This window comes from Bos indicus, chromosome 13 (genome assembly GCF_029378745.1).
Source record: "Bos indicus isolate NIAB-ARS_2022 breed Sahiwal x Tharparkar chromosome 13, NIAB-ARS_B.indTharparkar_mat_pri_1.0, whole genome shotgun sequence".
Taxonomy (NCBI): Eukaryota; Metazoa; Chordata; class Mammalia; order Artiodactyla; family Bovidae; genus Bos; species Bos indicus.
Window position 1 is genome coordinate 34377603 of NC_091772.1, and position 25446 is coordinate 34403048.

At 39.3% G+C, this 25446-nt stretch overlaps 1 protein-coding gene across 16 annotated transcripts in view; it reads left to right on the plus strand.

The window, feature by feature from the left end:
- Positions 1-25446, plus strand: part of ZNF438 (zinc finger protein 438) — a 216643-nt gene that overhangs the window by 89247 nt on the left and 101950 nt on the right. For 6 of the 16 annotated variants that reach the window (XM_070800926.1, XM_019973151.2, XM_070800931.1 and 3 more), the window contains one exon: positions 21220-21297. The exons of 2 other annotated variants lie outside the window; for them this stretch is intronic. In XM_070800926.1, coding sequence (XP_070657027.1) covers positions 21296-21297 — 2 coding nt within the window. In that variant the 5' untranslated portion in view covers positions 21220-21295. Of the gene's footprint in view, positions 1-6285; positions 6413-6721; positions 6770-19809; positions 20637-21219; positions 21298-25446 lie in introns of those variants that run through there. 8 more of the 16 variants (XM_070800929.1, XM_019973153.2, XM_070800933.1 and 5 more) reach the window with 4 other exon arrangements.

Here is a 25446-nt window from a genome sequence, read left to right on the forward strand (position 1 = left end):
GCACCATAATTTGAAAGCATCAATTCTTTGGCACTCAGCCTTCTTTATGGTCCAACTCTCCATGCATGACTACTGGAAAAACTATAGATTTGACTAGACGGACCTTGGTTGGCAAAGTGATGTCTCTGTGTTTTTAATACACCGTCTAGGTTTGTCATAGTTTTTCTTCCAAGGAGCAAGCATCTTTTAATTTCATGGCTGTATTCACTATCTGCAGTGATTTTGGAGCCTAAGAAAATAAAATCTGTTACTGTTTCCACTGTTTCCTATTTGCCATAAAGTGATGGGACAGATGCCATGATCTTCATTTCTTGAGTGTTGAGTTTTAAGCCAGCTTTTTCACTCTCCTCTTTCACCCTCTTTAAGAGGCTTTTTAGTTCCTCTTCGCTTTCTGCCATAAGGGTGGTGTCACCTGCATATCTGAGGTTATTGATATTTCAGCCAGCAATCTTGACTCCAGCTTGAGCTTCATTCAGCATAGCATTTCGCATGTTACCCTGCATGTAAGTTAAATAAGCAGGGTGACAGGATACAGCCTTGACATTCTCTTTTCTCAGTTTTGAACCAGTCCTTTGTTCCATGTCTGATTTTACCTGTTGTTTCTTGACCTGCCTACTGGTTTCTCAGGAGGCAGGTAAGGTGGTTTGATAGTCCCATCTCTTTAAGAATTTTCACAGTATGTATATACAAACTATACAAATTATACCTAGAATTTTTTATTTGAAATTATAGAAAGATCCCTTTTGATCAAATACTATCCCCCATTTATTTACAGAGAAAGGCTTTCTTGAATTATAAATATATCTAAAAGAGATCACATTGCCTCCCACAAACACTGAATCCACAGCTCTTTGAGGTGTGGTTTTCTGTTCAGCTTAATGTCCTCCTGGTCAAATAAGAGGCTGCTTTCTCTGTCTTCTCATCTGTTGAAATGTCTGTCCCTTTTTACAGCACTAGAGGTCTTTAATTTATAAGCTGGATTTGTAAATTGCAGGGTCCCAGCTGGTTGGGCCTGTGGTCCTTCCATGCCTGAACCACAGGAGGCCTGCTATTTGCTCCTCTGAGGAAGTTAATAAGAGCTTTTGTGACCTGGTTTGAGTACAATTTACAGGCGCCCATTTAGGTGATCTGGAGGAAGAAAAATGGGATGAAAAAGTCAAAGTTATGATTGTGAACGAGAAGGAAAGTTAGAATTTTAAAACCAGCATCAAAATGGTACAGACAAAGAATTAGAAGTTAGGAAGAGCCTAGGAGGAGAGGTTTTTAATTAGAGCAACCCTCAAGACATTGGAAATTGTTATGATGGTTTTAAGTAGGCAACTCTTTGGCCTTAAAGTGAATCCACAACTTGACTTTCTGTATGTGGTTTATGAGATATAAACACACACAGAGTGTGAGGCAAAAAGGTAATTGTTTTATGTAAAGCTGTTTTGATGTATGGCTTCTTGGATATTGAAAGCCTCCTTGGATCTTAAATACATTGAATGGTTTTAAAAGTTAATAAAATTGTAAGGAATTTTTTTTTTTTTTTTTTTTGCACAGACAGTTATTTTCAGTTTGGTGAACAGGACTATCATTAGGAAGATTGTTGAAAGCAGTCTGTGATATAAAGCTTGAATGGTGTTAGTAAAGAACAGGAGCTTTAGAACCTCACTTGGACCCTATCTACAAATAAAATAAACTTTTTCATGTAATACTGAAATCAGCAATGCAATTGAAAATACAATAATACTTTGTATAATTTTATTATTCTATTTTGCTTTCTTTAAAAATTAATTTTATTGATACAAGGAATTCATAATTTTTTTTTAAAACCTTAAACATGAGATTTAAATTACCTTTGACCATCTCAGTCCCAGGGTCATCTCTTGCCATTTATTCTTCCAAATCTTGTTCTGAATACTTAAATACATGTATTTATATGTCTAGAAGAGATACTTGTGTTTTGTGTAGGTGTTAAACAATAACCCACAAATGTATTACGTTTTGCTGGTTCACTTAAGTGTGACCTTCCATTATACCTTTTGTGTTTAACAGCAGTAATGTTGCTGATCACAGCTGACATTTACTGAGTAGTTAGTATGTGCTAGGCAAGATGTTTAGCATCTTTCATGTGTTTTGTCTCCCAGTCTTCATAATAGGCTTCAGAGGTGAGTAAAAACTGATTTTATATGAGTAAAATTCCAACGTTATTCTATCTCACATTTACATTAAATTACTAATGTAATTTAATCATCACTCTTTAGTACAACTTCAAAAATAAAGCAGAATGATTGCTTTTAATTGTTAAGAATATAACTTTTATTTCTGTGAGATTCGTTCTTCTGTGCCATTGGTCTCTCCAGCCAGCCCGAGAGGTATGTGTCTCTGCTAAGCCAGAGGCTGGGGGTATGCTCACCTTTCAGGAATGAGCTGGTCATACATGTGTCATGATTGACTCATCCTAAAGGAAGAACAGACACCCCAGACATTTCCTCAGTAGTTAATGATTTTCAGAGCCCATGCCTGTGATGATGTCCTTATTTGGGGGTCAATTATAGGGTACAAGTCCTAGGTGTGAGCAGGATTTTTTTTTTAATTAATTTATTTTTGCTTGAAGGATAGTTGCTTTGTTGGTTTATGCTGTACATCAGTGTGAATCAGTCATAGGGTATACACAGAGGTTAAATTTTGAAAGATGCTTTTCACCGTGCTCTTGGCCATGCTGGTAAAAGCTACAGTTGCAGAAACTCTGATCATTTTTATGGCAGTTTGTAGACAGGGAGTGGTTGTTGTGTGGGTTGAGGAAAAAAAAATCTGCTTATTATGTGTACTCTGAGTTTAGAATTTGGATAAAGATATTTTCAAGATTTCTTGACAAAATAAAGATCTTTACTATGTGGGACAGCTGTCAGAAGGTTTAGATCTCAGCTCTGCTGCTCAGCTAGCTGGGAAAACTTGAAAAGGCCACTTAGTAATATTCAGTGAAATGATAATAATATCCATTTGTGTTGTTCAGTTGCTAAGTCGTGTCGACTCTTTGTGACCCCATGGGCTGCAACACGCCAGGCCTCTGTGTCCCTCACTATCTCCCAGAGTTTGCCCAAGTTCATGTCCATTGAATCAGTAATGCTATCCAGCCATCTCATCCTCTGCTGCCCTCTTCTTCTTAATATCCACTTAGTAAAGTTGAGGTGAAATTACATGGAGTGTCTTATACATTGTGAAGCGTTGTGTGAATGTGCAAATATCGGGTGATGCTTCTGTCATTTTGTCATCTGAACTGTTGTCGAGGTCGTCTGCAGTTTGCCTTTTTCACTGTTGCCTCTGTCCTAAGAATGTAACTGCTTTCCTCTGTCCTTTATTCCATGGAAGAGAACACTGTATCAGAGCTCTGTAATCTTCAGGGTAGGAGCTGGGGCCCTATTGCTGAACGTGAAAGTGTTAGTTATTTAGTCGTGTCTGATTCTTTGCAACCCCGTGGACTGTAGCCCACCAGGCTTCTCTGCCCATGGGATTCTCCAGGCAAGAATACTGAAGTGGGTAGCCATTCCCTTCCCCAGGGGATCTTCCTGACCCAGGGATCGAACCCAAATCTCCTGCACTGCAGGCAGATTCTTTACCGTCTGAGCTACCAGGGAAGGCCTAAACAAACATTGAAGTACAGCCAGCATTTCTTCAGGCCTAGTGTAAGAACTGAAAAGATCATCTGCAGTAACTCATGGAAGAGACATACCCAGTGTCCCAAGAAATATCTTTTCATTGTAATTAATACATAGTGTTTGTAAACATTTTGGCCTTTTTGTCTTGAAAAGTAAACAGGTGTTAATTAGTATCTGTCTATATAGGAAAGTATTTGTTAATAAATTCTGTTGCAGTAGAACATGGTTTGAAAAAACCATCAGAAATTACCTTGCTGTGTCTTCTTTTTGGTTGCAGCACTTAAATTATCCTCAAATCTCATCATTCAAAGAGGGCATGAGGTTTTTTTATGTTTGTCAGAAGGAGACATGGGGTTAAAATGATGAAGAGACCTTCCAAGTCAGCTCTCAATTCTGGATAAGGAGAGAGCGCCATTGATTTTCCATTTGGTCTAGTCTGTGATGAGAACTGATCCTTGCTTAGAAGCTGTGAAAATCTCAGTTGCTCTTTGGGTGACCTGCCATTCACTGTGTGTGTGTGTGTCCTGTGTGGGTGTCCTGCGTGTGTGTGTGACCTGCCACTCACCCTGTGTGTGTGTGTGTCTGACTCTTTTGAGTGACCCTTTTGACTGCAGCCTGCCAGTCCATGGGATTTTTAGGTGAGAAGATTGGAGCAGGTTGACATTTACTTCTGCAGGGGATCTTCCCACCCAGGAATGGAACCCACATCTCCTGCATTAGCAGGCAGATTCTTTACCACTGAGCCATCAGGAAAGCCCACCAGTCACCATACAGGATCACTACTGGTATAGTTTGCTGCTTGAGGAAGATATGTGTACTTTGGAGGAGGCACACTGCTGAAAAAAAAAATTCTCTGGTTTTACTGTTCCCTCTTCTGGATAGTTCCAAAAACCCAAGCCTTTTAATTTTCATTGGTGATTTGCTTTGTCATCTCTGTATTCACTTTCATTGGTTTCTTGACCTACTCTTTGTGGTAGACCGTCCCTAACCTGGTTATACCAATGGAAAAAGTGAAATCTTATTTCAGGGTAACCTGTAAAATTCCATTCCATACTTTAGACTTAGACCACTGAAGATATTTTCCCCTTCATTTTATCTTACTCCCCCTATGTATTCTTACTGTCTTGAGCGCCATGGGGTTTTTTAGTTGTTTGTTGTTGTTTTATTTTTTAATGAATCTCCTTCAGACTCACCTATTTATAGAAGCTGAACATTTCCTCCTTTCTCAGAGGCAGTTGTGGCTAGAGTAGCTTTGCTTCTTGAGATCCTAACCAGGGGGGTCTCTGAAGGAGTCCAGAATCTGCAAGTCACACTTGCTTTTCCATAATTAGCAACTAGAAATATTTTAATGTGCCTTGACTATACCTAAGCAACTCTTTAAAAAAATAGTTTGCAATCAGTTGAATTCTCTAAGCTTCTGGCTTACAATACAGAAGAAACTTCTACAGAGAGTAGATAAAGGATGGGGTAAGAATTTTCCGATTTGATTGCATATTATTTATTGTGGAAAGAATGTTTTCCCTACAGACTGACTAGGAACAAGATGTTTAAACATAAGCCAGGGTGGAGACCTGTTTGTTTGGTCAGCTTCAGAGGAGCCACGTTTCTCTACTTGTGAAGAGTCTGCCAAATCTTCCATCCTCCCCACCCCCGCCTGATTCTTCAAGTTTCTTTGGGACTTTTACTTAGGGCCCTTGTTGGATAAGGCAGTGATGGAGTGCATATGTGGCAGTTAGAAAGGCTAAAGGCTTTTTTTCTGGAGGGACATGATTTTATCATGTCATCATAAATTTATGCTGTGCTGTTTGTGTGTGTGTGTATACAATGGCTTTTTCCCAGGCCCCCTCTGTAGTTGGCTTGTGTATTCACATAGCTGGGTGGCTGCAGGACCTCATTTATCACACAGGCAGTGGGAGCGGGCACGGAGATATGAAAGGGTTACTGTTCACATTTCCTGTGTAATTCCCTCTGATCTTACTGAGCTGTAATTCCTCTCTTGATGTTAAACATTCCCAGGCTCCTATAACCTTCTCACCAGTTTGTGCTAGCCAAGTTTGTCCCAGGTGATCATGTATGTAGGGGGACCTCCTGCTTCTAAAGATTAGAAACCCCTTCTTGGTCCATGCGATAGGCTAGCTGTTCTCATTAATTTGCAGCCCAGAAGAAATGCCTTTGATTTAAAACAAGAACAGAGCACTAACGGATTAGTTTTAAAATTCACATTAGCAGCCAACAACCAAATCTGTTGTCATATTAGATTTAAAAATCTTCTGATTCCTGGACTGGTGAATTTCTAGGTAAACCAAAGCCCTATGGATCTAGCGGAGATTACCTTTTTCCTTCTAAAAGCACATTTGAAAAGTGGGTTCTGATTGGAAAAAGGTAAATTTTGATGCCACCATCTTACTTTTAGCTTACGTGATCGGTAGAGTGTTTTTAGTTATGTCATGTAAAGCCACTTAGCTGAAATGGCAACATTTCTGCTTCAATTCAGGACGTAGTAGCTGAGCATAGGGTGGTATTTATTTTCTACTTTTTGTCTGGTTTTTAAAGTATATAGCAGCTCATTTTTGTTCCACAACTTTTAAAATGTATATTTTTGTGGTTGGCAAAAGGTTTTCTATTTTTCCCTTTCCCCCTAAAGTTTTGGGAGCAAATGACATGTTCCTGTGAAGCACTGTATGTGTCAGCAGCTACTGATGGATAGGGACACAGTACCTATTCCAGCCCTGGCCTCATCCGTGAGGAGCTTCCCTCTAACACAGCTCAGGGTAAGTCTGCTCCTGTTGCTTGGAGCACATTGCCGTGTTCCCACCGTCCAACTCGGGAACCTAAGGATTCAGGGATGGACAGAAATGAAACATTGTCTCTTGGAAGGGGTTTCTAGGATAATTAAAGTTTGCCAGTGTTTAGGCCAAGTAGACTGTTTACATGGCTTCAGGTAGTGAGATAAAATACTTTTTATGCACCTTATCCATGGCTTCCCATGGAGGCAGGTAGAGGAACTTTTAGATTGATTTCGTTTGGATCTGCCTTAGAAAGCCAATGTGACTCGTTGTTGTCTCTCATTCTCCCTTCAGTTTCCCAGAGCCTGAGGTAGCCTGTCACACGGACGGCTTTCAGTAGAGGTTTGTTTGAATACATGTGAAGTAGACATTACTTGTGTAGATTCTAAATTGGTCTGTATGTGTGTCATTAAGCACGTGTCTAATAGTTTAACTCTCACTTTTCCAATTCGTCTCTAATGATAGATCCTGTTCAGAGTTTTTTGTTATTAGACAGTTAATTCCTCACAACAGTCTGTGTCCAAGTCCCTAAGTGCTTTCCACCTGGCTGGCTAACTGTGGCACTGCTCAGTCATAGAGAAAAATGACATTTAGTCACAAATTACTTAAATTATAGGCTGTTAATATTTCCTAAAACCAGTAAGCCCATTTATTATTGTAATGATGGAAGAATGCTTATATTTTCTCCCAAATAGTTATTCCTTAGGACCGTCCTAGAGCACTGAATAGTAATGTTAATCAGTGGACAAATACTTAGAGATACTTAGAGAATGATGACGTACACAGCATCGTGCCTGGTACCATGTGTTCTGCAAAGATGTGTACGACCTTGGTCCTACCACCTCGAATCTAGGCTTCTCCACAGATAGGTGCTTTACACCAGTCAGCGTAAGGCCATCAGAATGGATATGGGCCGAGAGCCCTGAATGAGAATCAGGTGAGTCCTCTTTCAGTGCATTAGATGCAGGAGATGCAGGTTCAGTCCCTGGGTCAAGAAGACACCCTGGAGAAAGGCATGGCAGCTCATTCCAGTATTCTTACCTGGAGAATCCCATGAACAGAGGAGCCTGATGGGCTACAGTCTGTGGGGTTGCACAGAGACTGAGCACACACGCATATATGCACACACTGGCACCAGGCACTCTCCCGTTTACAAAGATAGGAATGTCAACATGCACATACACATACACGTGTGCGTTATACATATATGTTATCCCCTTAGTAACGGCTACTACCTGGTCTGGACTTCGTAATTTATGTTAACACAGCAGTATTTCTTTATGTTCTCTTTTTAAATCACTGCTTGAGACTACTACAAATGGTGTTAATTTTATATTTGTAATTCTCGTTGTGTTTTAATCACGAGTAAGAGTCTAAATAAGCATTTGTTAAATGAACTAAAGGACAACCTGTGTGTGCATGTTTTAGCTTAATTATATACAAACAGTAGCTTATTTAGTAAGATGAAAATGGTTGGTTTTCATTGCAGCAACTTGGTTGAAGTTTGTCATGTTTGGAAAATTGTTTTATAGTATCTCTGAGAATATTGGCCTTTTTATCTCTAACAAATAATTTTACCTTATAATGAACTTTGCAAATTACTTCTGAGTAAGACCTGGGTCTAGGCTTCCTTTTCCAGTTTGGTAGTAGAGGCTAGACACAGGACATTGTGAGTCCTGCAATAGCCTAGGTAAATTACAAAATAACATTATTTTAGTGATCTGTTATTACATAATTAATTGCCTCAACACTGAGTGGTTTGTTCTGGATAGCTCATGGTTCTGTGGGTTGGGAGTTCAGACAAGTCTCAGTTGGGTAATTTTTCTATTCCACATTGCACTGACTAAGATCACTGGATGGTATTCATTTGGTAGATGGATTAGATGCTCTGGAGGATCTAGGATATCTTTACGCACGTATATGGTGTGTGGACAAAGGTAGAAGATGTGTCTATATGACCTTTTTAGCAGAGTCTCAAGGGAGTCAGACTTGTCCTGTTGTGATTTAGGACTCCTAGAGAGAATTTTCCAAGAGATGGGAAGGATGATGCTATAGAGGAAGGTCTAAAACTGGAAACTGGCCCCACATCACTTCTACCATATTGTGTTGGTCAAAGCAGTGCCAGAGCCCCCCAGTTTCAGTGAGATGGGACATAGAGTGGCCTTTCAGTGGAAGAGGTATCAGAGAATGTGTGGCCATCCTACTGTGCTACAGTTCACCCTCTGGCCACAGATGATTTACATTCCTCCTATATTCTAAATGTACTCAGCCCCTTCTGAGAATCCGAAGTTGTCATCCGTCTATGGCTTTATTCTCAAGCTTCAGGTCCAGGACCTTGTCATTTAAGTCAGGTCCAAACGTGCAGAAAGCTCGCCTGGTGTAGTTGCCTCAAGAGACAAGTTATTTATTCGGCATATATTAGAGAGGCAGGCATAGAATCACTGCAATAAGCATTTCCATTCAGAATCAGGAAGCAAGAGGTGCATAGCTTTCACTGGTTCATAGTAATTTTGAAATCCTAATGCTGTCATTTCTTTACTAACATTATTTTTACTCCCTGGAAATGATTATCCATGGCTCCTGACTTCACCCTAGCAACTCTGAGTCATCCATCATTTTATATAAAAAATGGTTCATGTTTACAACTGGATAGTCTTGCCAGCCTTGCTTCCTGCTGGCAGAAATTTGAGAGTTCAGAAGCATCTTTTCAGTTTTTTTCTCTTTCTGCTCCTGTCAGCCCTATATGACATAATTCTTTTAAAAACTTTGTGAAATTCCTGTGTATCAAATTATAGTCCACTCTGTTAGACAGAAGCCACATTCACATTTGTTTTGAGATATATTTTTTTCTACTTCAGACTGTGAGTAAAGGCATTATAAGATGATACCCATAAGATTCTGTGAAGCTTTTCTGTTTGAAAGAGAGTCCAAAAGGGACACCCTCAAAATTCCTATAGGTTTTTTATCTAAAAAAGATAGTCTTATGAGGCACACACTCTTAAGATTCTTAGAACTGAATTAGATATAACATGTAATCATGGTATTTTACAGTCACATTCTAGAAAGTTTTGTCCCAAAACCATGCTTTACTGACAGCCCTAAACTTGACTTTTTACTTTGAAGCTATATCTTAGTTTTCTGTCTGGGCAGAATGGGGACGAGGAAATGTTTTGTTTTAGAAAAGAGCAAGTCCTGGCTCCTTAAATTCCTGAAAGTGAAATGGTTCTTTTGTTAGCTCTAAATTCTGCTTGAAAATGGAACAGTTCTTTTGTTAACTTACCTTTCTCTTTGAATCCCGTATTATACTAGGCTAAAAGAGACTAATACTTTGACCTTCTGCCTGGCAATCTCCTTAGCCAAATCTACCACTTTATTGGGCACGTTTTCTCTTTTCTTTTTTATGCAAGGAATAGTGTTGCACAATTTCCACCACCATGTAAGAGGGCTTGTCATTTCTCCATCTGTTAACATTTTCACTAATGTCCTTCAGGCTTTCATTAACAGTGTTTTTAAGGACCTCCCTGTTTCTGCTCACCACTTGGTCCCAAAGCCAATGTCAGTATTTTAAGATTTTTATTACAGAGCCCCCACTTCCATGTGCCAGTATCTGTTATGGTTATCTAATTCTGTTACAAATTACCTAAAAACTTACAGTCTTAGAAAAACAGTCATTTTGTTGTACTTCACAGTCTGTAAGTCAGTGCAAAGGGCAGGCTCAGCTGGTGGTTATTCTTCTCCATGTAGCATCAGCTGAGGTTAGTTGGTGGCATTCAGCTGAAGGATGAGCTGGTTGCAAGTCTCTAAGACAGCTTCATATTTACATTTCTGGTACTTTGATAAGAATCATTCAAAAGCTAATTTTGGCTGAGGCTGTCAGTCAGAGTGCTTACACCTACCTTCTCCAGGATGACAGTCTTACTATAGTTAAATGATGGTAACAGTAGCACAAAAGACAGGAAGAAAGGAATAGATATCTTCTGTTGTAAAATTCTTATTTCTGAAGTGATAAAATTGTCTGAGTCACCAGGGAAGTCCAAAATATTATTAAAACTTAGGTTGTGGTAAGTTAAAGCTCTGTAGTTTAAACACCAGAGCAATAAAACTGCAAAAGAAACAGGTACATCTAATAAGCCAACAGGGAAGATAAAGTAAAATACTAAAAAATATTCAGTCACAGATAAGGCAAGAAAAAATGTGAAAAGGAAACAAAGAATAGATTAGAAAATAGCTAGATTATTATTTCAGATTCAGCCATATAAATAGTTACATTACGTATAAATGATTTAAATGCTCTGAAGACAGATCATCAGGCTAGATAAAAAAGCAAGCCCTAACTACATACTGTTCACAAGAAATCCTATTCAAATATGAACACAAGTTATGAGTAAAAGAATTGAAGAAGATATACCATGCAAACACTAATCACTAAGAAAACTGGATTGGCTATATTAATTACAACAACATAGGCTTCAGAACAGAGACTATTACTAGCAATATTGAGACATATTTCATAATGATGAATCAATTTATCAAAAAAAATAACAATCCTAAATATCTATGAGTCCATTAACAGAGCTTCAAAATACTTGAAATAAAAATTTACAGAACATAAAGGATGTTGTTGTTCAGCCGCTCAGTCATGTCTGACTCTTTGCAACCCCATGGACTGCAGCACACCAGGCTTCCCTGTCCTTCACCATCTCCCGGAGTTTGCTCAAACTCATGTCCTTTGAGTTAGTGATACCATCCAACCATCTCATCCTCTGTCATCCCCTTCTGCTGCCTTCAGTCTTTCCCAGCATCAGGGTGTTATCTGATGAGTTGGCTCTTTGCATCAGGTGGCCAAAGTGTTGGAGCTTCAGCTTCAGCATTAGTCCTTCCAGTGAATATTCAGGTTGATTTCCTTTAGGATTGACTGGTTTGATCTCCTTGCTCTCCAAGGGACTCTCAAAAGTCTTCTGCTGTACCACTATTCGAAGGCATCTTTTTTTAAGTGCTCAGCCGTCTCTGTGGTCCAGTTCTCACATCCATATGTGACTACGGGAAAAACCATAGCTTTGACTCTACGGATCTTTGTCAGCAAAGAAATGTCTCTGCTTTTGAATACATTGCCTAGATTTGTCATAGCTTTTCTTCTAAGAAGCAAGCATCTTTTAATTTCATGGCTGCAGTCACCATCCAAAGTGATTTTGGAGCCCAAGAAAATAAAATCTGCCAATTTTTCTCCATCTGTTTGCCATGAAGTGATGGGACCGGAGGGATGCCCATGGTCTTCATTTTTTTTTTTTTCCAGTTTTTAAAAATGTATTTATTTTTTGTTGAAGGATAATTGCTTTACAGAATTTTGTTGTTTTCTGTCAAACTTCAACATGAGTCAGTCATAGGTGTACATATATCCCCTCCCTTTTGAACCTCTCTCCTATCTCCCTCCCCATCCCATCTCGCTAGACTGGTACAGAGCCATTTTTTGAGTGTTGAGTTTTTAGCCAGCTTTTTTCACTCTCCTCTTTCACCTTCATCAAGAGTCTCTTTAATTCCTTTTCACTTTCTGCCATAAGGATGGTGTCATCTGCATATCTGAGGTTATTAATATTTCTCCTGGCAGTCTTAATTCCAGCTTGTGCTTCATCCAGCTTGGTGTTTTGCATGATGAACTCTGCATATATGTTAAATAAGCACAGTGACATATACTGCCTTGTTACCCTTGAACATAAAGGATAAATAGGCAAAACTACAGTTGTAGTTAGTCTCAAACACTTCTCTCTCAGCATTTGATTTATAAGTAGGCAAAATATTAATAAAAAAGAAATCTGGAACAACACTGTTAACCAGTTGGAGTTAATTGACATTTATAGAATCTTGCACTCAACAATAGAAGAATACACATTCTTTTCAAGAACACATGAAATTTTCATCAAGGTAGGTCATATGTTAGATCATAAAACAAGTCTCAATATATTTTAAAAGATTAAAACTATGCAGGACATGTTCTTTCACTGTTTCTAAATTGTATTAGAAATGAATAGCAATAGAATATCTAGAATTCCTTCCCCAAATATTTAGAGATTAAATAGCACACTTTTAAATAAAGCATGGTTCCATGAAATTACAAGAAAAAGTAGAAAATATTTTTAACTCAATGAAAAATGAAAACACATGGGAACAATATTTATGCAGCAAAAGCTGTGATTAGAGGAAAATGTATAGCTTTAAGATACAGATATTAAAAAAGAAGAAAAGTCTAAAACCAGTTATCTAAGCTTTCACTTTTGGAAGCTGGAAAATTAAAATGAACCCAAAGTAAGTTGAAGGTAGAAAACAAGAAATAGAAATCAATAAAATAGAATATTATAAAACAGACAAATGATGGAGAAAAATTGGTGAAAACAAAAGCTTTTTAATCGATAAGATTAGTTGGCTCTCTTTAGTGGCAGTTCAGTGCCTTCCATATATTCCTAGATATAAGAGGTTAAAATTGTCCATGTCTCTTAAGTTCTAGACCCAAAAACTGGTGTCTTGTCATAGCCACCATATTTTATTGGTCAAAGAGGCCATTCAGATTCAAAACTTGGAAAGTACATGTGTACCCACTTCTCAATGGGAGGAGTTTCAAAATATTTCTGTCACTCAAGCACAGTCATATTTTTGAAGAGCTTATGAATGAAAAGAATACTGAATGAACTGAAGTAACAAAAGTGGAAGAGCACCTATGAGATGAGACTGTTAGAAATCCTCTTTCCTGAGTGTGTGTGCTCAAAATGAACACTGGCTAAGGATCAAGATTGCTGTATAAGTGAGACTCTATGAGGGAAAAGAGAAACCGTGGAAGTTTTGGTTATCACATAGTCTGACATATTGAACTGGAACCTGGGGAGTCTTCAGACACACAGCTGGTTTTCCCCATAGGTTGTTTACTGAGCCTTGAGACAGGATGGGAGGTTGGCAAGTTGAGCTGGAAATATGCAGTGATGTCTTCTGCAGTCTTGCAGTGCTTAGGAGACAGTCTCTTTGTGGTAGGGTTAGGGTGCAGCTGCAATAAGCACAATTAATTTCACCTTTGAGATGTTTTACACCAGAAGTAAAATAATTAGATGGACGTGAACAGCTCCTTACCCTACCAGTCTAATAGAGGGAAGGATGGACCCTCACTGGGAGAAAATAATGTCAGCCACAGTTTTATGGCTATTACATTCAAAATATTGAGAATACAGTAAAATGTTATATGACATGTAAAAAGTAAAAAAATATATATATGTTCAAAGAAGATAAATAGAAGCAGATCTGCCAGTGATACAGATCTAGAAGTTACCAAACAAATATTTTATAGTTGTTGTAAATGTGCTAAAGGAAATGAAGCAGTTAGAAAAATGGATGAAAAGATGAACAATATTAATAGAAAGGTGGAAATATTTAAAAAAATAATCAAATGGATATCCTAGGGCTGAAAAATATGACATCTGAAATTAAGATTTGAGTTTAAGAGCAAAGTAGGCACAACAAAAAATAAATAACTAGAACTAGTGAACTAAAGGACAGTTCAGTGGGAAAATGTACAATCTCAGAAAGGAAAAAGAATGGAAAGAACAAAACAGCTTAGGAGACATAAGATCAAGTCACTTCATCTAACGTTCATGTGGTTGGAGTCCCCAGAGGAGAGAATGAGAAAAGCAATATTTGAGAAAATAATGACCAGAGGTTTTCCAAACTGATTAAAGATAGCAATCCACAAATTCAAGGAGCACAGGAAACTTAGTGAACCCCAAGCAAGATTAATATGAAGAAAATCACACCTAGGTACAACTTGGTGAGACTTGTGAAAACCAGCTATAAAGAAAAAATCTTGAAACAATCGAAGTAAGCTCCACTACCTTCAAAGGAACAGCAGTAAGGTGGCTGACTGTCCTACAGACATTATTAAAACCAGAACATTAAGGAATGACATCCGTAAATACTTGCAGAAAGGAAAAATACTGCCAACCTGAACCTCTGTACCCAGCAAAAATATTTTTTTAATGAAAGCAGAAAAAAAATGTTTTTAGACAAAAGGTGGGAGATTTTATCACAAGTAGAACCATAGTGCAAAAATACTAAAGGAAGTTATTCAGTCTGAAGAAAAGTGATCCCAGATGAGCCATAGGACCTCAGGAAAAGTGAGGAGCCTAGGAAAGCCTATGAATAAATATAAAAGATTTCAGACCATTGAAAGCAACAATATTAATGTTTTGTGAGGCTTTAAACATAATTAGAAATAAAATATTTAAAATCAGTGGAACAAAGGGTTAGTAGGTGTAAGTGAAGTTAAACTAACATTTTTTTGTCTCACCCAGGAAGTGGTAAAAGTCATCTGAAATCAAGGAAGTATTTTTAATCTCTAAGATAATTGCTAGAAATATTACAAAGATGTTTAAACAAAAAGTTTACCAAAGGTAAAATAAAATAATTTAAAAAATTGGGTATCAAAAAAAGAACAGAAGGAATGAATAGAAAATTAATAACATGAAAGTATCTTTAAGTATAATTAAATTACATAAATTGGCTTCTTCTTCCAATTAAAACCAGAAATTTTTGGACTAGATTTTTAAAAAAAGACAACAATGTATAGTTAAGACATAAGACATATTTCACATAAAAGGATATAGAAAAAAATAAAAGGTACACTGTAACAAATACTGACTAAGGAAATCTTATATGTTAATATCAGACAGAGTAATCCTTATGGAAGAATGAATTATGGAATGCTCTATAATGATAAATGATCAATGCAGTAGGAAGACAGAACAGTGCTAAATTTATATGTTCCTAACAGCATAACTTGAAAATACATAAAGCTAAAATTGACAGGACAAAAAGGAGAACAGATGAATCATAGTTGCAGAATTTTGCAACCTTCTTTCAACCACTAGTGTAACAAGCAGATTTTTAACATGATTGTTAAAAGTGTAAGGTGATAGAATATTTAAACAAGGTTATTAACTTGACCTATTGCTATTCATAGAATATTATTCCCAACAACTGCAGAATACACATTCTTTTCAAGCATGCAAGGAATTTTTACCAAAATAGAACATGTACTAAGCCAAAAAGCAAATCTCAACAGATTTCAAAGGATAACATGTAGTATATGTTACGCAGTAGAATTAAATTAGAAATATATAACTGAAACATAAAAAAGCCTATATTTGCATGGGAAATAAATAGTATGCTTTTAAATAATCCAAGGGTCAAAGAAATACAACCATGGTCAAAATATGTTGAACAGTATCAAAACTTGTGAGACACAAAGTAATGCCTAGGGAGTATTCAGTTCAGTTCAGTCACTCAGTTGTGTCCGACTCTTTGTGACCCCATGAATCACAGCACACCAGGCCTCCCTGTCCATCACCAACTCCCAGAGTTCACTCAAACTCACGTCCATCGAGTCAGTGATGCCATCCAGCCATCTCATCCTCTGCCGTCCCTTTTTCCTCCTGCTCCCAATCCCTCCCATCATCAGAATCTTTTCCAATGATTCAGCTCTTCTCATGAGGTGGCCAAAGTACTGGAGTTTCAGCTTTAGCATCATTCCTTCCAAAGAAATCCCAGGGCTGATCTCCTTCAGAAGGGACTGGTTGGATCTCCTTGCAGTCCAAGGGACTCTCAAGAGTCTTCTTCAACACCACAGTTCAAAAGCATCAATTCTTCGGCGCTCAGCCTTCTTCGCAGTCCAACTCTCACATCCATACATGACCACTTGAAAAACCATAGCCTTGACTAGACTGACCTTTGTTGGCAAAGTAATCTCTGCTTTTGAATATGCTGTCTAGGTTGGTCATAACTTTTCTTCCAAGGAGTAAGCGTCTTTTAATTTCATGGCTGTGGTCACCATCTGCAGTGATTTTGGAGCCCAAAAAGATAAAGTCTGACACTGTTTCCACTGTTTATCCATCTATTTCCCATGAAGTGATGGGAACAGATGCCATGATCTTCATTTTCTGAATGTTGAGCTTTAAGCCACTTTTTCACTCTCCACTTTCATTTTCATCAAGAGGCTTTTTAGTTCCTCTTCACTTTCTGCCAAAAGGGTGGTGTCATCTGCATATCTGAGGTTATTGATAGTATTGGATAACTTTAAATGCATATGTTTTCAACATAAGGTATAATTTTCCATCTCAAAAAGCTACAAAAAGATGTGCAAACTGAATTCAAATAAACTAGAGAAAGCTCAGATTAAACAATATGTCTTTTTTTTTTTTAATATGATGCTATTAATTTGAGCTTTCTCTTTCTTTCTTAGTAAGCGTTTGTCAGCTTTATTAACATTTTCAAAGAAACACAGCATGTGAGATCTTAGTTCCCTGACCAGGGATTGAACTCAGCACGCCCCGCCCCTCCCCGCTGGCATTGGAAGCATGGAATCTTAACCATTGGACCACCAGGGAAGTCCCTATAACTTTGATCTTACCCCCAGATTTCTTCCCTTTCCTCCCCAGGAATTTAAACCTGGCTTTTGTAGGTAGTGCCAGTTTTGTTTTGTTTTTTGTTTCCACAACCATCTCAAGAAAATTTTTTTTTTAATTTTTCTAAGTCTATAGATTTTATTTTTTATTTATTTATTTTTTCTAATTTTATTTTATTTTTAAACTTTACATAATTGTATTAGTTTTGCCAAATATCAAAATGAATCCACCACAGGTATACATGTGTTCCCCATCCCGAACCCTCCTCCCTCCTCCCTCCCCATACCATCCCTCTGGGCCGTCCCAGTGCACCAGCCCCAAGCATCCAGCATCGTGCATCGAACCTGGACTGGCAACTCGTTTCCTACAAGATATTTTACATGTTTCATTGCCATTCTCCCAAATCTTCCCACCCTCCCTCTCCCACAGAGTCCATAAGACTGTTCTATACATCAGTGTCTCTTTTGCTGTCTCGTACACCGGGTTATTGTTACCATCTTTCTAAATTCCATATATATGCGTTAGTATACTGTATTTATGTTTTTCCTTCTGGCTTACTTCACTCTGTATAATAGGCTCCAGTTTCATCCACCTCATTAGAACTGATTCAAATGTATTCTTTTTAATGGCTGAGTAATACTCCATTGTGTATATGTACCACAGCTTTCTTATCCATTCATCTGCTGATGGACATCTAGGTTGCTTCCATGTCCTGGCTATTATAAACAGTGCTGCAATGAACATTGGGGTACACGTGTCTCTTTCCCTTCTGGTTTCCTCAGTGTGTATGCCCAGCAGTGGGATTGCTGGATCATAAGGCAGTTCTATTTCCAGTTTTTTAAGGAATCTCCACACTGTTCTCCATAGTGGCTGTACTAGTTTGCATTCCCACCAGCAGTGTAAGAGGGTTCCCTTTTCTCCACACCCTCTCCAGCATTTATTATTTGTAGACTTTTGGATCGCAGCCATTCTGACTGGTGTGAAATGGTACCTCATAGTGGTTTTGATTTGCATTTCTCTGATAATGAGTGATGTTGAGCATCTTTAGATTTTAAAGGGAGGGTGATGTGTTCCTTTGCTCTCCACTGTCAATTCAGGATCGAGGTGCCACCTTGTGCGTCAGTTCCTTTTCTGCTAAGTCTTATGCTGCCATCTCCCATTTCGAAGGCTTGTTATTGGTTGATTTCCAAGAGGGCCACCACTCTAACTTCCTCAATCATGTCAGCATCACACTTGAAACTGTCCTTTGCACACCACACTGTGTGATTATATCTGTTTCTTCTAATTCATGTTTTGGGATTTCTGATACTCAGAACTCATTATTCTTTAAGTTGCTCAGTTCTGTCAGTCAGAATCATTTCAAGATCTCAGATGCTGAAAGCCCCTTTCTCTTCTCTAACTTTTTTCTTTTAAGCCCTTAAATTCAGATATGTCTTCATTTATGTACTGTTTCTCCACCTCTCCTTCCCTCCCTAACTTCCTTCCTCTCTATCACAGTAAATGGCCTTGTTATTGACCTTAACTCCCTCAATTTTACACCCTTACACACAATAATTTTTATCCATATCCATCACCCATCCTTTGTTACATTTCTAACCATGAAGAAAGAACAATTTCTCTTCTTAACATGGCTAACTCTACCTTCTCTTGACTTCGCTTCATTATTAATCCCTTTTCCTTCCTTTTACTCTCATTAAAAAGAAAATAGTAACTCTTATTGAAGATTCAGGTTTACATTCAAACTATGCAAGGCCTCTTAAAAGAATAATGTTTGGTAGTTAATTCCATTTCTCCTTTTTCTTTAATTCTTCCATTTTTTTGTTTTCTTTTATTGCCCTCCTGACATTTCTTTCTAAGATCATGAGTGACTGTTAAGTTATTCTTAGTCCTCCTTCTGCTCTGAAAACACAAGACAGGGTGCTTCGTTCTTTGGCTGTTCTTCTTTGACTTCATTGATAGACATCAGTTTTTTGTGGAAAGCCTGCTTATCAAATAAATAAACCTTTTTGGAGATAAGCAGACTTCCCTATTGACTTGCTATAGCAAGAGTGACCACACAGATATGGGGGTAGGTAGGGGGCTGCTTTAGGAAATGAGTGTAGGGTTTTTATTGATTATGTTTGGGCTTTCAAGTTCTAGGGTGAGATGCCAGAAGTCAGGTGAGTCTTTTGGAGTGGTCAGTTTCTTTAAGGGATGCACACAACGCATGGTTGTGATTGAAAGGCAAAGTCTGTGGAGGCTGAGGATGCTGCACTAGTGACTGTCTGACTGGATGGTGGTAACTGGTCCAGCTCTCAGTCCTGCCTACCTTATGGGGTGGTTATTCTGGTTCTCATTTTCAAGCACACTTTTATTGTATTTTTGATTTTTTAATTCCATTGCTGTTGCCCTGGTTTCTTCTTATCCTGACTGTTGTAGTAACAAAACAGGTCTCACTGCCTTTTCAGTCTTCTTGTAGTAACTCTAAAAGCAGAACCATCTTTCTAGAATATAAATTTGAATGAGTTTTCTACTGAAAACCCTTGATGGCTCTTTTTATGTACAAGATAAAACCACATATACTGAAGGTAGTATTTAGCCCTTTCACAGTAGGACCTGGAGCCCGCATTGCAGTCCTTGTTTGTCTGCTGCTCTGTGGGTCTCCTGTCCCTCTCTCCCTCCTGCTTTCCCCTCCCCCTACCTCCCCCACCTACTTTTCTCATCCTCTCCACCAAACAATGCTCTTGTTACAGAAGCATACTGACTTTCCCAAGCTCACACACTGTATTGTGGCTTCTGTGCCTAAAATATAGTTTTTGTTTCTTCTTGGAATATTGTTTCCAAACCTTACCTTTATCTGATTGCTAAAAGTCCTATCTCTTTTAAAACTGAATTTAAGTGTCACCATTACAGACTATTGGAGAAGGAAATGGCAACCCACTCCAGTGTTCTTGCCCGGAGAATGCCAGGGACAGGGGAGCCTGGTGAGCTGCCGTCTATGGGGTCGCACAGAGTCAGACACGACTAAAGCGACTTGGCAGCAGCATTACAGACTATGTTACTTTGCCAGGACTACATAACAAAATATTATAGACCAGTGACTTCAACAACAGAAATCTGTCTGTTCAGTCTTGGAAACCAGGCCTCTGAGATCTCGGTGTCTGCAGGCTTGATTTCCCTGGGGCTCCTCTCCTTAGCTTCCAGATGCCCATCATTTTGCTGTGTCCAAATGTGGTCTTTCTCCTGGTGTGTCTCTGTGTTTCCTAACTTCTTCCTACTATAGGACACCAGTCACATTGGGTTAGAGCCCACCCTAAAGGCCTCACCTTAGTCACCTTTTAAAGGGCCTTATCTCCAAATACAATCACACCCTGAGGTTCTAGGGCATTGGGGCTTCAACACATTAATTGGAGGGGGGAAGGGATTGGAAGACACAGTTCAGTCCATAATACAAAGCCGTCACATATGTTCCCTGTAGTAAGTATGGATGTGAGAGTTGGACTGTGAAGAAGGCTGAGCACCGAAGAATTGATGCTTTTGAACTGTGGTGTTGGAGAAGACTCTTGAGAGTCCCTTGGACTGCAAGGAGATCCAACCAGTCCCTTCTGAAGGAGATCAGCCCTGGGATTTCTTTGGAAGAAATGATGCTAAAGCTGAAACTCCAGTACTTTGGCCACCTCATGCGAAGAGTTGACTCATTGGAAAAGACTCTGACGCTGGGAGGGATTGGGGGCAGGAGGAGAAGGGGACGACAGAGGATGAGATGGCTGGATGGCATCACCGACTCGATGGATGTAAGTTTGAGTGAACTCCGGGAGTTGGTGATGGACAGGGAGGCCTGGCGTGCTGCGATTCACGGGGTCGCAAAGAGTCGGACACAATTGAGCGACTGAACTGAACTAACACCCCCTGCCCCCTCCAAATCCAGTAGCACTTTGTACCATTTTTAGCATTTACCGTGTGTGCCTTGATGTGGAGTTATTCATGTTTGTGTGTCTCTGGTGGTTTGTGGGTTTCCTGAGGACGGGAGCTATATCTTAACTCAACTTCACCTCTCCCTGCTGTCCATGATATAGTACTGAGTAGGGCTTGATTGGTGGCTAGATTTTAAATGATCTATTGTAAATCAAGCTTAAATATATTATTTTCCAGAACTTTTAGGAGATTGACATAAAAACATAGGAAGAAAATGTTATACCTCCTATTTTAGAAGTCTTTGAGCATAGCTTGAATTTTTATTTTAGGTTCTTAAATTATACCTAAGTATCAGTTTTCTAGAACTAAATATAACTCTTATGATCTTTAGGTGCAGTCATCTAATTAGCTTCTGTAAGCTACCTATCAATTCTTTCATACTTCCATTACATTTGTTTTCAGATAAAAATGAATGCCATGTCTCAGCCAGCACTGAAAACGTGAAGTTTAGAAGACATTTGCTAAGTCGAGTCAACTCATGTAAGTCCACCCACATCGCTCAGCACCAGTTTAAGACTGATTTAAAATGTGAAGAATTAAGTTCACCACCTTTGATGATTTCTCAAGGCTCAATTGTTCAGAATATCTTATAGTTCCCTTGTATATTGAATCACTGGTCTTGGAAGATATTGGAGAGATGATTACTCACTAAATCTCATGTGCTTGTTGAAAATATAATGTTTAAATTCAAGATATTACTTTAAAAATTAGAGTAGCACCTCATGACCAACCTTTATTTTGTACCAAGTCTAGGTATCAATTCCCAACTATGGGCCAAACTTAATGTTTGTAAAATGGTTTTCCATTGTAGCAAATATATTTTCAGTTTCTAAGTCTGGCTTTTCTGAATATGTTCTTGATAATTAAAGGGAGATGTTTAGTAATTATCACTGGAACCATAAATACATAGCTATTTATCCAAAAACCTAGCTTTGAGGTGTCATCTTAACCAATTCCAACTATTATAATTATCTCCTCATGGTCTTTGTCTTCATTCTGTCGTCTATCCTATTTTTGCTGCCTTATAGATATGCATGTAGAGCCACTCCAATAATTTAAAAACCCTTCAGTGGCTCCTCGCTCACTGCTGATAGAATCCATGCCTTTGCCGGCATTCAGAGCCCTCAAGCAAGCTCCTAAAATGTCCCCATCTTTAGCCAGCTGAGCTTTCTTCCTGTTCTCTGAAATCTCCTTGTTGTTCTTGCCTCTACATCTCGACTTGGACTGTTTTTGTTAGTGTTTCTCTGTAATGTCCCCTGCTCCTCCCTTTCTGGTTTCTCTGCCTGTTGAAGTCTTGTGCAAACCTTCAAGGTTGAGCTCAGGTGTGGAGTGCTCCACGAAGCTTCCCCTGATCACTCTAGCTAGAAGCATGAGCTTTCTTTCTCTCTGCTGACTTCACCCAGGATTTTCTTTATCATTGTTTCAGCATATTTTACCTTGCCACGTCAGTGTGTGTGTGTGTTGGTGTCTATCTTAGGACCAGAAAATCAAACATTTTGTCTAATGTAGTTTTGTCTTGCACAGCGTTCAGCGTAGCCTTTAACGATGCTCAGTATTTGTTTAACAAATTAAGAATGTGCCTGGGCTTTTCTCCCATCCTCCCCTCTATCTTACATCCTTACAGACACACATGGTCCATATTCATGGCAACCATTCATCCTCGTCTTGTCCCCCTGGCAGACCACCATGCTGCCATCTTGCCCTGGGAAAACTGGCCGTGGTGTAATTAGCAAGACACAGTCATTTCCCAGCCTCAGAAATAAACTGTGGTCCCAAAGTTCATGTCCAGTTCCATTGTTTGGAATGCAGAAAACATTTTTCCACAAAAACAGTTATAAATAGTCATTAAGTTTCTCAGTCTGCCCTCCCAAGATTGTTTAACTCATAAGTACTGGTGCAGCCACCACATATCACACTGTTTGTAGAGCAGGGATCCCCAACACATGGGCCACTGGTACCAGTCCACAGCCTGATAGGAACTGGGCCAGACAGCTGAAGGTCAGCCACAGGCAAGTGAGTGAAGCTTCATCTGTGTTTATAGCTTCTTCCCATCGCTCCCATCGGAGAAGGCCATGGCACCCCACTCCAGTACTTTTGCCTGGAAAATCCCATGGACAGAGGAGCCTGGTAGGCTGCAGTCCATGGGGTTGCTAAGAGTCGGACACGACTGAGCGACTTCACTTTCACTTTCACTTTCATGCATTGGAGAAGGAAACGGCAACCCACTCCAGTGTTCTTGTCTGGAGAATCCCAGGGACGGGGGAGCCTGGTGGGCTGCTGTCTATGGGGTCACACAGAGTCGGACACGACTGAAGTGACTTAGCAGCAGCAGCAGCAGCATCACTCCCATTATTGGCTGAGCTCAGGAAGGCAAGCTCAGGGCTCCCACTGATTCTGCATTTTGGTGAGCTGTATAATTATTTCATTATATATCACAATGTAATAATAATAGAAATAAATGTAATGTGTTTAATCACCCAAAAACCATCCACCTGCCCCATTCTGTCAAAAAATTGTCTTCCCCCAAACCTGTCCCTGATGCTGTAAAGTTTAGGGACCGCTGTTGTAGAGAACCTCTGACTCTGGATATGGAAGCATATCTCTCATGTCCTGGAAGCAAAATAGGGACTTCTTGGGCAGCCTGAGCAGTAGGAAGTCTGAGCAGGGGCTCTGGCAGGGCGCCCCCCCACCATTAAACACCCTCATGACAGGAGCTTTTGGGTTTCCAATATTTGCATAAGAAACATTTAGCTCTAGGTCACTGGTACTCTCATGAGCTCTGAACTGAGGGCAAGGAGGCTCTTGTTCTGCTGACCCTCCCCACAGTAGATGAGGATGGTAAACAGTGCTTCAGTTGTCTTGTCACATGGGGGGTCATTTTTAATTTGGGTGTCTGGGAGTTGACGATATCTTTCTTGAGCTTGGCATGATTTGTTTTATGAACCTATTACACCACTTCACCCTCATTAGTGTGATCTCTTTTCTCTCACAGCCTGGCAACTTATACAGTAATTTCCCACAGTTTGCATTTAATGGAAGGAGACCATTGTCTGCTCATGGACCAAGTCTAACTCATAATCGTAACTGAAGTTATGTGCAGGAGGAATACGACCTTTAGCTTAAGCATAAAGCGTTTAATAACCACCCACACATGCAATAACATAACCCCAGTTCTGCGGGATTGTGCCAATAGCCAGAGTCACGTACACCATACTTATTGGCACATAATTCTCCAGCATCTCATTGAAATTTGAAGCAGTAGTCTAAATTATGCTATGCACTTTAATATTTTTAGCATTGAATTTGATAGTTGCCTCATTTTTCTGGTAGCAGACCCATGCCTGCTTCCTGACAGGAGCAGCTATCCTTGCTCTGAATTTGTGCTCGTCTCCTGCCCGTTTCTGCAGCCCCCCACCTCCTCTCTGGGCCCATCCCCTGCTGGGGTTGGTCCATGAGCACCCGCACCCCATCTTCACCCAGGGGAGCCAGCAGATAGGAGATGAAAGGAGTTAGAATTTTAGTTCTCCTGTGACACTGACACCCCAGGTAATCCTGGGGGCTGATGTGGGACGAGAAGGCTGCCAGGGTATCCACACTCAGAACTCTCAAATTTTGCATTAGTTGAACACATTTCTCATCTCTTTGGTGTGTTTTAAATAATTTATGTTTGGCAACAGTGGGCCTTGTTTATTAGATGGCAGAGAATAAATTCAAAATGAGATGTTTTGATGTGACCTGTCTCCTTTAAAAAAGGATTCAACATCATGGATTAAAAAAAAAAAAAAGAACCACTCTCTTGGCTGTTTTGTAATAGTGCTTATGTGACAGCACTTTCTGCTGTGGCCTTGTTTGCCTGTGACAATTTATTGTTGTGTTGTCAATAGCTCCACTTTTTTACTATATAAAACTTAGGTTTTTCACTAATCATCCAAATGTTTAACCAGATGATGAATGGTCTGCTTAGACTTGAAGGAGCCTGTACAAGAAAGGGGAGAGAGGAGAAATTAAATCTGTTGAGTACTGCTCTGCACCATGTCCTTTATGTGTCTTTTAGGATCTTAACTCCATTTTACAATGGAGGAATTTGGGCTTGAGAAATGTTTAAAAAATGAATCTGAGGTCAGAGGTCTAGTCGGTGATAGATCTGGGTTTCAATCCCAAATCTGATCGTCTCACTAATTGAACAGCCTGATCCTACAAGCCCATGTGCCTTTTATTTGTTGAGAAAGATCAGTGACTTGAAATTGGAGGTTGGAGGCAGATTTGGGTGTAGTAAGGTTCTCCTTCCCCACTGACAACCAAAGCTGCTCTCAGGTTCAGTTCCCTTGGCTGTCCTACGGGACTAAAACCCGTTTTACTGACCATTTGATACTGTTGTGAGAATAATAAGCTAGTGAATTTCGGTATGATTTTATAGGTATAAAACCCAATGGAAGAAGAGAGATTTTTAAGTCAAGAGAAAAACTAGTAAAAACCTTAAAACATTAAATGAGATGACTTGGACAGATTTTGTGGTATTTCACATCTTAACATTGCTCTATAAAGCTTCCAAAATGACATTTGTCAGTTTTATAATCCCTACCACCATCATGTGCAAGCTGCATCCCTGAATTAGGTATCTCATCCCTG